The following is a 13,978-nucleotide window of genomic DNA, read 5'->3' as shown; positions in this document are numbered from 1 at the left end:
CCTTCTCCTCATCTGTCTCCTAACCCTTCACACACCCCATTCCCTATCTGTCTCCTAACCCTTCACACACCCCATTCCCTATCTGTCTCCTAACCCTTCACACACCCCATTCTCCTATCTGTCTCCTAACCCTTCACACACCCCTTCTCCTCATCTGTCTCCTAACCCTTCACACACCCCATTCCCTATCTGTCTCCTAACCCTTCACACACCCCATTCCCTATCTGTCTCCTAACCTTCACACCCCTTCCCTCATCTGTCTCCTAACCCTTCACACACCCCATTCCCTATCTGTCTCCTAAACCTTCACACACCCCTTCTCCTCATCTGTCTCCTAACCCTTCACACACCCCATTCCCTCATCTGTCTCCTAACCCTTCACACACCCCTTCTCCTCATCTGTCTCCTAACCCTTCACACACCCCTTCTCCTCATCTGTCTCCTAACCCTTCACACACCCCATTCCCTATCTGTCTCCTAACCCTTCACACACCCCATTCCCTATCTGTCTCCTAACCCTTCACACACCCCATTCCCTATCTGTCTCCTAACCCTTCACACCCCATTCCCTATCTGTCTCCTAACCCTTCACACACCCCTTCTCCTCATCTGTCTCCTAACCCTTCACACACCCCATTCCCTATCTGTCTCCTAACCCTTCACACACCCCATTCCCTATCTGTCTCCTAACCCTTCACACACCCCTTCTCCTCATCTGTCTCCTAACCCTTCACACACCCCATTCCCTCATCTGTCTCCTAACCCTTCACACACCCCTTCTCCTCATCTGTCTCCTAACCCTTCACACACCCCTTTCCTCATCTGTCTCCTAACCCTTAACCCTTCACACACCCCATTCCCTATCTGTCTCCTAACCCTTCACACACCCCTTCTCCTCATCTGTCTCCTAACCCTTCACACACCCCATTCCCTATCTGTCTCCTAACCCTTCACACACCCCTTCTCCTCATCTGTCTCCTAACCCTTCACACACCCCTATCTGTCTCCTAACCCTTCACACACCCCTCCCTATCTGTCTCCTAACCCTTCACACACCCCATTCCCTATCTGTCTCCTAACCCTTCACACACCCCTTCTCCTCATCTGTCTCCTAACCCTTCACACACCCCATTCCCTATCTGTCTCCTAACCCTTCACACACCCCATTCTCCTATCTGTCTCCTAACCCTTCACACACCCCCTTCTCCTCATCTGTCTCCTAACCCTTCACACACCCCATTCCCTATCTGTCTCCTAACCCTTCACACACCCCATTCCCTATCTGTCTCCTAACCCTTCACACACCCTTCTCCTCATCTGTCTCCTAACCCTTCACACACCCCATTCTCCTATCTGTCTCCTAACCCTTCACACACCCCATTCCTATCTGTCTCCTAACCCTTCACACACCCCATTCCCTCATCTGTCTCCTAACCCTTCACACACCCCATTCTCCTATCTGTCTCCTAACCCTTCACACCCCTTCTCCTCATCTGTCTCCTAACCCTTCACACACCCCATTCCCTATCTGTCTCCTAACCCTTCACACACCCCATTCCCTATCTGTCTCCTAACCCTTCACACACCCCTTCTCCTCATCTGTCTCCTAACCCTTCACACACCCCATTCCCTATCTGTCTCCTAACCCTTCACACACCCCATTCTCCTATCTGTCTCCTAACCCTTCACACCCCATTCCTCATCTGTCTCCTAACCCTTCACACACCCTTCTCCTCATCTGTCTCCTAACCCTTCACACACCCCATTCCCTATCTGTCTCCTAACCCTTCACACACCCTTTCTCCTCATCTGTCTCCTAACCCTTCACACACCCCTTCTCCTATCTGTCTCCTAACCCTTCACACACCCCATTCTCCTATCTGTCTCCTAACCCCCTCCCACTAACACCCCATTCCCTATCTGTCTCCTTAATCTGTCTCCTAACCCTTCACACACCCCATTCCCTATCTGTCTCCTAACCCTTCACACACCCCTTCTCCTCATCTGTCTCCTAACCCTTCACACACCCCTTCTCCTCATCTGTCTCCTAACCCTTCACACACCCCATTCCCTATCTGTCTCCTAACCCTTCACACACCCCATTCCCTATCTGTCTCCTAACCCTTCACACACCCCTTCTCCTCATCTGTCTCCTAACCCTTCACACACCCCTTCTCCTCATCTGTCTCCTAACCCTTCACACCCCATTCTCCTATCTGTCTCCTAACCCTTCACACACCCCTTCTCCTCATCTGTCTCCTAACCCTTCACACACCCCTTCTCCTCCATCTGTCTCCTAACCCTTCACACACCCCTTCCCATCTGTCTCCTAACCCTTCACACACCCCATTCCCTATCTGTCTCCTAACCCTTCACACACCCCTTCTCCTCATCTGTCTCCTAACCCTTCACACACCCCATTCCTATCTGTCTCCCTAACCCTTCACACACCCTCCTCCTCATCTGTCTCCTAACCCTTCACACACCCTTCTCCTCATCTGTCTCCTAACCCTTCACACACCCCATTCCCTATCTGTCTCCTAACCTTCACACACCCTTTCCCTATCTGTCTCCTAACCCTTCACACCCTTCTCCTCATCTGTCTCCTAACCCTTCACACACCCCATTCCCTATCTGTCTCCTAACCCTTCACACCTCCTCATCTGTCTCCTAACCCTTCACACACCCCATTCCCTATCTGTCTCCTAACCCTTCACACACCCCATTCCCTATCTGTCTCCTAACCCTTCACACACCCCTTCTCCTCATCTGTCTCCTAACCCTTCACACCCATTCCTATCTGTCTCCTAACCCTTCACACACCCCATTCTCCTCATCTGTCTCCTAACCCTTCACACACCCCATTCCCTATCTGTCTCCTAACCCTTCACACACCCCTTCTCCTCATCTGTCTCCTAACCCTTCACACACCCTTCTCCTCATCTGTCTCCTAACCCTTCACACCCCATTCCCTATCTGTCTCCTAACCCTTCACACACCCCATTCCCTATCTGTCTCCTAACCCTTCACACACCCCTTCTCCTCATCTGTCTCCTAACCCTTCACACACCCATTCTCCTATCTGTCTCCTAACCCTTCACACACCCCATTCTCCTCATCTGTCTCCTAACCCTTCACACACTTCATTCCCTATCTGTCTCCTAACCCTTCACACACCCCTTCTCCTCATCTGTCTCCTAACCCTTCACACACCCCATTCCTATCTGTCTCCTAACCCTTCACACACCCCATGCTCCTATCTGTCTCCTAACCCTTCACACACCCCTTCTCCTCATCTGTCTCCTAACCCTTCACACACCCCATTCCCTATCTGTCTCCTAACCCTTCACACACCCCTTCTCCTCATCTGTCTCCTAACCCTTCACACACCCCATTCCCTATCTGTCTCCTAACCCTTCACATACCCCATTCTCCTCATCTGTCTCCTAACCCTTCACACACCCCTTCTCCTCATCTGTCTCCTAACCCTTCACACACCCCATTCCCTATCTGTCTCCTAACCCTTCACACACCCATTCTCCTATCTGTCTCCTAACCCTTCACACACCCTTCATTCCTATCTGTCTCCTAACCCTTCACAATTCCCTATCTGTCTCCTAAACCTTCACACACCCATTCTCCCTATCTGTCTCCTAACCCTTCACACACCCCTTCTCCTCATCTGTCTCCTAACCCTTCACACCCCATTCCCTATCTGTCTCCTAAACAACTTCTCCTCATCTGTCTCCTAACCCTTCACACACCCATTCCCTATCTGTCTCCTAACCCTTCACACACCCCATTCCCAATCTGTCTCCTAACCCTTCACACACCCCATTCCCTATCTGTCTCCTAACCCTTCACACACCCCTTCTCCTCATCTGTCTCCTAACCCTTCACACACCCCTTCTCCTCATCTGTCTCCTAACCCTTCACACACCCCATTCCCTATCTGTCTCCTAACCCTTCACACACCCCATTCCTATCTGTCTCCTAACCCTTCACACACCCCTTCTCCTCATCTGTCTCCTAACCCTTCACACACCCCATTCCCTATCTGTCTCCTAACCCTTCACACACCCCTTCTCCTCATCTGTCTCCTAACCCTTCACACACCCCTTCTCCTCATCTGTCTCCTAACCCTTCACACACCCTTCTCCTATCTGTCTCCTAACCCTTCACACACCCCATTCCCTATCTGTCTCCTAACCCTTCACACACCCCATTCTCCTCATCTGTCTCCTAACCCTTCACACACCCCCACACCCCATTCCCTATCTGTCTCCTAACCCTTCACACACCCCATTCCCTCATCTGTCTCCTAACCCTTCACACCCCTTCTCCTCATCTGTCTCCTAACCCTTCACACACCCCATTCCCTATCTGTCTCCTAACCCTTCACACACCCCTTCTCCTCATCTGTCTCCTAACCCTTCACACACCCCTTCTCCTCATCTGTCTCCTAACCCTTCACACATCTGTCTCCATTCCCTATCTGTCTCCTAACCCTTCACACACCCCTTCTCCTCATCTGTCTCCTAACCCTTCACACACCCCATTCTCCTCATCTGTCTCCTAACCCTTCACACACCCATTCCCTATCTGTCTCCTAACCCTTCACACACCCCTTCTGTCCTCATCTGTCTCCTAACCCTTCACACACCCCTTCTCCTCATCTGTCTCCTAACCCTTCACACACCCCATTCCCTATCTGTCTCCTAACCCTTCTCCTTCTCCTCATCTGTCTCCTAACCCTTCACAACCCCATTCCTATCTGTCTCCTAACCCTTCACACACCCCTTCTCCTCATCTGTCTCCTAACCCTTCACACACCCCATTCCCTATCTGTCTCCTAACCCTTCACACACCCCATTCTCCTATCTGTCTCCTAACCCTTCACACACCCCTTCCCTCATCTGTCTCCTAACCCTTCACACACCCCATTCTCCTATCTGTCTCCTAACCCTTCACACACCCCATTCCCTATCTGTCTCCTAACCCTTCACACACCCCTTCTCCTCATCTGTCTCCTAACCCTTCACACACCCCATTCCCTATCTGTCTCCTAACCCTTCACACACCCCATTCCCTATCTGTCTCCTAACCCTTCACACACCCCTTCTCCTCATCTGTCTCCTAACCCTTCACACACCCCTTCTCCTCATCTGTCTCCTAACCCTTCACACACCCCCTTCTCCTCATCTGTCTCCTAACCCTTCACACACCCCATTCTCATCTGTCTCCTAACCCTTCACACACCCCATTCCCTATCTGTCTCCTAACCCTTCACACACCCCTTCTCCTCATCTGTCTCCTAACCCTTCACACACCCCATTCCCTATCTGTCTCCTAACCCTTCACACACCCTTCTCCCATCTGTCTCCTAACCCTTCACACCCCATTCCTCATCTGTCTCCTAACCCTTCACACACCCCATTCCCTATCTGTCTCCTAACCCTTCACACACCCCATTCCCTATCTGTCTCCTAACCCTTCACACACCCCTTCTCCTCATCTGTCTTCTTCACACACCCCCTATCTGTCTCCTAACCCTTCACACACCCCTTTCCTCATCTGTCTCCTAACCCTTCACACACCCCTTCTCCTCATCTGTCTCCTAACCCTTCACACACCCCATTCCCTATCTGTCTCCTAACCCTTCACACACCCCTTCCCTATCTGTCTCCTAACCCTTCACACACCCCTTCTCCCTATCTGTCTCCTAACCCTTCACACACCCTCCTCATCTTCCCATCTGTCTCCTAACCCTTCACACACCCCATTCTCCCCATCTGTCTCCTAACCCTTCACACACCCCCATTCTCCTATCTGTCTCCTAACCCTTCACACACCCCATTCCCATCTGTCTCCTAACCCTTCACACACCCCCATTCCCTATCTGTCTCCTAACCCTTCACACACCCTTCTCCTATCTGTCTCCTAACCCTTCACACACCCCATTCCCTATCTGTCTCCTAACCCTTCACACACCCCATTCTCCTATCTGTCTCTAACCCTTCACACACCCCATTCCCTCACTAACCTTCACACACCCCTTCCTATCTGTCTCCTAACCCTTCACACACCCCATTCCCTATCTGTCTCTAACCCTTCACACACCCCTTCCTCATCTGTCTCTAACCCTTCTCCTCATCTGTCTCCTAACCCTTCAAACACCCCATTCCCTATCTGTCTCCTAACCCTTCACACACCCCATTCCCTATCTGTCTCCTAACCCTTCACACACCCCTTCTCCTCATCTGTCTCCTACCCCTTCACACACCCCTTTCCCAAGCTGTCTCCTAACCCTTCACACCCCCCATTCCCTATCTGTCTCCTAACCCCTCACACACCCCTTCTCCTCATCTGTCTCCTAACCCTTCACACACCCCCCTATCTGTCTCCTAACCCTTCACACACCCCATTCCCTATCTGTCTCCTAACCCTTCACACACCCCTTCTCCTCATCTGTCTCCTAACCCTTCACACACCCCATTCTATCTGTCTCCTAACCCTTCACACACCCCTTCTCCCATCTGTCTCCTAACCCTTCACACACCCCTTTCCTCATCTGTCTCCTAACCCTTCACACACCCCATTCCCTATCTGTCTCCTAACCCTTCACACACCCATTCTCCTCATCTGTCTCCTAACCCTTCACACACCCCTTCTCCTCATCTGTCTCCTAACCCTTCACACACCCCATTCCTATCTGTCTCCTAACCCTTCACACACCCTTCTCCTCATCTGTCTCCTAACCCTTCACACACCCCTTCTCCTCATCTGTCTCCTAACCCTTCACACACCCCCATTTCCTATCTGTCTCCTAACCCTTCACACACCCATTTCCCTATCTGTCTCCTAACCCTTCACACACCCCTTCTCCTCATCTGTCTCCTAACCCTTCACACACCCCATTCCCTATCTGTCTCCTAACCCTTCACACACCCCATTCCCTATCTGTCTCCTAACCCTTCACACACCCCTTCTCCTCATCTGTCTCCTAACCCTTCACACACCCCTTCTCCTCATCTGTCTCCTAACCCTTCACACACCCCTTCTCCTCATCTGTCTCCTAACCCTTCACACACCCCATTCCCTATCTGTCTCCTAACCCTTCACACACCCCATTCCCTATCTGTCTCCTAACCCTTCACACACCCCTTCTCCTCATCTGTCTCCTAACCCTTCACACACCCCATTCCCTATCTGTCTCCTAACCCTTCACACACCCCTCCTATCTGTCTCCTAACCCTTCACACACCCCATTCCCTATCTGTCTCCTAACCCTTCACATACTCCTTCTCCTCATCTGTCTCCTAACCCTTCACACACATTCCCTATCTGTCTCCTAACCCTTCACACACCCCTTCTCCTCATATGTCTCCTAACCCTTCACACACCCCATTCCCTATCTGTCTCCTAACCCTTCACACACCCCATTCCCTATCTGTCTCCTAACCCTTCACACACCCCTTCTCCTCATCTGTCTCCTAACCCTTCAAACACCCCATTACCTATCTGTCTCCTAACCCTTCACACACCCCTTCTCCTCATATGTCTCCTAACCCTTCACACACCCCATTCCCTATCTGTCTCCTAACCCTTCACACACCCCATTCCCTATCTGTCTCCTAACCCTTCACACACCCCTTCTCCTCATCTGTCTCCTAACCCTTCACACACCCCATTCCCTATCTGTCTCCTAACCCTTCACACACCCCATTCCCTATCTGTCTCCTAAACCTTCACACACCCCTTCTCCTCATCTGTCTCCTAACCCTTCACACACCCCATTCCCTATCTGTCTCCTAACCCTTCACACACCCCATTCCCTATCTGTCTCCTAACACTTCACACACCCCATTCCCTATCTGTCTCCTAACCCTTCACACACCCCTTCTCCTCATCTGTCTCCTAACCCTTCACACACCCCATTCCCTATCTGTCTCCTAACCCTTCACACACCCCATTCTCTATCTGTCTCCTAACCCTTCACACACCCCTTCTCCTCATCTGTCTCCTAACCCTTCACACACCCCATTCCCTATCTGTCTCCTAACCCTTCAAACACCCCTTCTCCTCATCTGTCTCCTAACCCTTCACACACCCCTTCTCCTCATCTGTCTCCTAACCCTTCACACACCCCATTCCCTATCTGTCTCCTAACCCTTCACACACCCCTTCTCCTCATCTGTCTCCTAACCCTTCACACACCCCTTCTCCTCATATGTCTCCTAACCCTTCACACACCCCATTCCCTGTCTGTCTCCTAACCCTTCACACACCCCATTCCCTATCTGTCTCCTAACCCTTCACACACCCCTTCTCCTCATCTGTCTCCTAACCCTTCACACACCCCTTCTCCTCATCTGTCTCCTAACCCTTCACACACCCCATTCCCTATCTGTCTCCTAACCCTTCACACACCCCTTCTCCTCATCTGTCTCCTAACCCTTCAAACACCCCATTCCCTATCTGTCTCCTAACCCTTCACACACCCCATTCCCTATCTGTCTCCTAACCCTTCACACACCCCTTCTCCTCATATGTCTCCTAACCCTTCACACACCCCATTCCCTATCTGTCTCCTAACCCTTCACACACCCCTTCTCCTCATCTGTCTCCTAACCCTTCACACACCCCTTCTCCTCATCTGTCTCCTAACCCTTCACACACCCCATTCCCTATCTGTCTCCTAACCCTTCACACACCCCATTCTCCTATCTGTCTCCTAACCCTTCACACACCCCTTCTCCTCATCTGTCTCCTAACCCTTCACACACCCCATTCACTATCTGTCTCCTAACCCTTCACACACCCCTTCTCCTCATCTGTCTCCTAACCCTTCACACACCCCTTTCTCCTCATCTGTCTCCTAACCCTTCACACACCCCATTCCCTATCTGTCCCTAACCCTTCACACACCCCTTCTCCTCATCTGTCTCCTAACCCTTCACACACCCCTTCATCTCATCTGTCTCCTAACCCTTCACACACCCCATTCCCTATCTGTCTCCTAACCCTTCACACACCCCATTCCCTATCTGTCTCCTAACCCTTCACACACCCCTTCTCCTCATCTGTCTCCTAACCCTTCACACACCCCATTCCCTATCTGTCTCCTAACCCTTCACACACCCCATTTCCTATCTGTCTCCTAACCCTTCACACACCCCATTTCCAATCTGTCTCCTAACCCTTCACACACCCCATTCCCTATCTGTCTCCTAACCCTTCACACACCCCTTCTCCTCATCTGTCTCCTAACCCTTCACACACCCCATTCCCAATCTGTCTCCTAACCCTTCACACACCCCATTCCCTATCTGTCTCCTAACCCTTCACACACCCCTTCTCCTCATCTGTCTCCTAACCCTTCACACACCCCATTCCCAATCTGTCTCCTAACCCTTCACACACCCCATTCCCTATCTGTCTCCTAACCCTTCACACACCCCTTCTCCTCATCTGTCTCCTAACCCTTCACACACCCCTTCTCCTCATCTGTCTCCTAACCCTTCACACACCCCATTCCCTATCTGTCTCCTAACCCTTCACACACCCCATTCCCTATCTGTCTCCTAACCCTTCACACACCCCTTCTCCTCATCTGTCTCCTAACCCTTCACACACCCCATTCCCTATCTGTCTCCTAACCCTTCACACACCCCATTCTCTATCTGTCTCCTAACCCTTCACATACCCCTTCTCCTCATCTGTCTCCTAACCCTTCACACACCCCATTCCCTATCTGTCTCCTAACCCTTCACACACCCCATTCCCTATCTGTCTCCTAACCCTTCAAACACCCCTTCTCCTCATCTGTCTCCTAACCCTTCACACACCCCATTCCCTATCTGTCTCCTAACCCTTCACACACCCCATTCCCTATCTGTCTCCTAACCCTTCACACACCCCTTCTCCTCATCTGTCTCCTAACCCTTCACACACCCCATTCCCTATCTGTCTCCTAACCCTTCACACACCCCATTCTCTATCTGTCTCCTAACCCTTCACATACCCCTTCTCCTCATCTGTCTCCTAACCCTTCACACACCCCATTCCCTATCTGTCTCCTAACCCTTCACACACCCCATTCCCTATCTGTCTCCTAACCCTTCACACACCCCTTCTCCTCATATGTCTCCTAACCCTTCACACACCCCATTCCCTGTCTGTCTCCTAACCCTTCACACACCACATTCCCTATCTGTCTCCTAACCCTTCACACACCCCTTCTCCTCATCTGTCTCCTAACCCTTCAAACACCCCATTCCCTATCTGTCTCCTAACCCTTCACACACCCCATTCCCTATCTGTCTCCTAAACCTTCACACACCCCTTCTCCTCATATGTCTCCTAACCCTTCACACACCCCATTCCCAATCTGTCTCCTAACCCTTCACACACCCCATTCCCTATCTGTCTCCTAACCCTTCACACACCCCTTCTCCTCATCTGTCTCCTAACCCTTCACACACCCCTTCTCCTCATCTGTCTCCTAACCCTTCACACACCCCATTCCCTATTTGTCTCCTAACCCTTCACACACCCCATTCCCTATCTGTCTCCTAACCCTTCACACACCCTATTCCCTATCTGTCTCCTAACCCTTCACACACCCCTTCTCCTCATCTGTCTCCTAACCCTTCACACACCCCATTCCCTATCTGTCTCCTAACCCTTCACACACCCCTTCTCCTCATCTGTCTCCTAACCCTTCACACACCCCATTCACTATCTGTCTCCTAACCCTTCACACACCCCTTCTCCTCATCTGTCTCCTAACCCTTCACACACCCCTTCTCCTCATACGTCTCCTAACCCTTCACACACCCCATTCTCTATCTGTCTCCTAACCCTTCACACACCCCTTCTCCTCATCTGTCTAACCCTAACCCTTCACACACTTCACACACCCCATTCCCAATCTGTCTCCTAACCCTTCACACACCCTTCTCCTCATCTGTCTCCTAACCCTTCACACACCCCTTCATCTCATCTGTCTCCTAACCCTTCACACACCCCATTCCCTATCTGTCTCCTAACCCTTCACACACCCCATTCCCTATCTGTCTCCTAACCCTTCACACACCCCATTCCCTATCTGTCTCCTAACCCTTCACACACCCCTTCTCCTCATCTGTCTCCTAACCCTTCACACACCCCATTCCCTATCTGTCTCCTAACCCTTCACACACCCCTTCTCCTCATCTGTCTCCTAACCCTTCACACACCCCTTCATCTCATCTGTCTCCTAACCCTTCACACACCCCATTCCCTATCTGTCTCCTAACCCTTCACACACCCCATTCCCTATCTGTCTCCTAACCCTTCACACACCCCATTCCCTATCTGTCTCCTAACCCTTCACACACCCCTTCTCCTCATCTGTCTCCTAACCCTTCACACACCCCATTCCCAATCTGTCTCCCAACCCTTCACACACCCCATTCCCTATCTGTCTCCTAACCCTTCACACACCCCATTCCCTATCTGTCTCCTAACCCTTCACACACCCCATTCCCAATCTGTCTCCTAACCCTTCACACACCCCATTCCCTATCTGTCCCCTAACCCTTCACACACCCCTTCTCCTCATCTGTCTCCTAACCCTTCACACACCCCTTCATCTCATCTGTCTCCTAACCCTTCACACACCCCATTCCCTATCTGTCTCCTAACCCTTCACACACCCCATTCCCTATCTGTCTCCTAACCCTTCACACACCCCATTCCCTATCTGTCTCCTAACCCTTCACACACCCCTTCTCCTCATCTGTCTCCTAACCCTTCACACACCCCATTCCCAATCTGTCTCCCAACCCTTCACACACCCCATTCCCTATCTGTCTCCTAACCCTTCACACACCCCTTCTCCTCATCTGTCTCCTAACCCTTCACACACCCCATTCCCAATCTGTCTCCTAACCCTTCACACACCCCATTCCCTATCTGTCTCCTAACCCTTCACACACCCAATCTGTCTCCTAACCCTTCACACACCCCATTCCCTATCTGTCTCCTAACCCTTCACACACCCCATTTCCAATCTGTCTCCTAACCCTTCACACACCCCATTCCCAATCTGTCTCCCAACCCTTCACACACCCCATTCCCTATCTGTCTCCTAACCCTTCACACACCCCTTCTCCTCATCTGTCTCCTAACCCTTCACACACCCCATTCCCAATCTGTCTCCTAACCCTTCACACACCCCATTCCCTATCTGTCTCCTAACCCTTCACACACCCAATCTGTCTCCTAACCCTTCACACACCCCATTCCCTATCTGTCTCCTAACCCTTCACACACCCCATTTCCAATCTGTCTCCTAACCCTTCACACACCCCATTCCCAATCTGTCTCCCAACCCTTCACACACCCCATTCCCTATCTGTCTCCTAACCCTTCACACACCCCTTCTCCTCATCTGTCTCCTAACCCTTCACACACCCCATTCCCTATCTGTCTCCTAACCCTTCACACACCCCTTCTCCTCATCTGTCTCCTAACCCTTCACACACCCCATTCCCTATCTGTCTCCTAACTCTTCACACACCCCTTCTCCTCATCTGTCTCCTAACCCTTCACACACCCCTTCTTCTCATCTTTCTCCTAACCCTTCACACACCCCTTCTCCTCATCTGTCTCTCTATGGGATTTACCTGGAATATATTATTTGTATGTTTACCTTGCCCCCTTTAGCCGAACCTGTATTTTCCTCCCAATTTGTGCATTGTGATATATGAACAAACAAGGCTTAATCTCTCTCTCACTCTCTCTCTCTCGCTCTCTCTCTCAGAATGGGGAGAGATGCAAAACATCACTACAACTCGTGAGCAGGTGGAGCTGAGAGGGCTGGAGAAGTTTACTAACTACAGTGTCCAGGTGCTGGCCTACACACAGGCTGGGGACGGGGTCAGGAGCAATGTCCTGTACATCCAAACCCGCGAGGACCGTGAGTACACACACACGTGCACTTGCGCAGACACACACACGCGCAAACACTCTCTGTCAACACACACATATACATTATCCTCCCACTGATATCGACTTTAACCCATATATACACTACCGTTCCAAAATCTGGGGTCACTTAGAAATATCCTTGTTTTTGAAAGAAAAGCACAATTCTTGTCCATTAAAATAACATAAAATTGATCAGAAATACAGTGTAGACATTGTTAATGTTGTAAATGACTATTGTAGCTGAAAACAAAATATTTTTTTATGGAATATCTACATAGGCGTACAGAGGCCCATTATCTTCAACCATCACTCCTGTGTTCCAATGGCATGTTGTTATAGCTAATCCAAGTTTATCATTTTGCAATTATGTTAGCACAGCTGAAAACTGTTGTTCTGATTAAAGAAGCAATAAGACTGGCATTCTTTAGACTAGTTGAGTATCTGGAGCATCAGCATTTGTGGGTTCAATTACAGGATCAAAATGGCCAGAAACAAAGACTTGGATTAGTTAAAACAACGTGCCATTGGAACACAGGAGTGATGGTTGCTGATAATGGGCCTCTGTACGCCTATGTATATATTCCATTAAAAATGTGTCGTTTCCAGCTACGATAGTCATTTACAACATTAACAATGTCTACACTGTATTTCTGATCAATTTGCAGTTATTTTAATGGACAAAAAATGAGCTTTTCTTTCAAAAACAAGGACATTTCTAAGTGACCCCAAACTTTTGAACGGTAGTGTATATTTAAGCAATAACGCCCAAGGAGGTATGGTATATGGCCAATATACCACGGCTAAGTGCTGTTCATACGCACAACGCAAGGCGGTGTGCCTGGATACAGCCCTTAGCCATGATATATTGGCCATATACCACAAACCTTCAAGGTGCCTCATTGCTATAATACACTTTTTACCAACGTAATTAGAGCAGTAAAAATCTGTGTTTTGTCTTACCCGAGGTATACTGTCTGATATACCACGGCTTTCAGCCAATCAG

The 13,978-nt window shown here is 50.4% G+C and overlaps 1 protein-coding gene across 4 annotated transcripts in view; it reads left to right on the top strand.

Moving 5' to 3' along the window:
* Positions 1 to 13,978, top strand: part of LOC118377396 (cell adhesion molecule DSCAML1-like) — a 127,942-nt gene that overhangs the window by 99,159 nt on the left and 14,805 nt on the right. For all 4 annotated transcript variants that reach the window (XM_052457990.1, XM_052457988.1, XM_052457989.1 and 1 more), the window contains exon 19: positions 12,809 to 12,964. In XM_052457990.1, coding sequence (XP_052313950.1) covers positions 12,809 to 12,964 — 156 coding nt within the window. The remainder of the gene's footprint in view (positions 1 to 12,808; positions 12,965 to 13,978) is intronic.

This window comes from Oncorhynchus keta, chromosome 12 (assembly GCF_023373465.1).
Source record: "Oncorhynchus keta strain PuntledgeMale-10-30-2019 chromosome 12, Oket_V2, whole genome shotgun sequence".
In the NCBI taxonomy this organism is placed as follows: Eukaryota; Metazoa; Chordata; class Actinopteri; order Salmoniformes; family Salmonidae; genus Oncorhynchus; species Oncorhynchus keta.
This window is presented reverse-complemented; position numbering and strand designations above follow the sequence as displayed.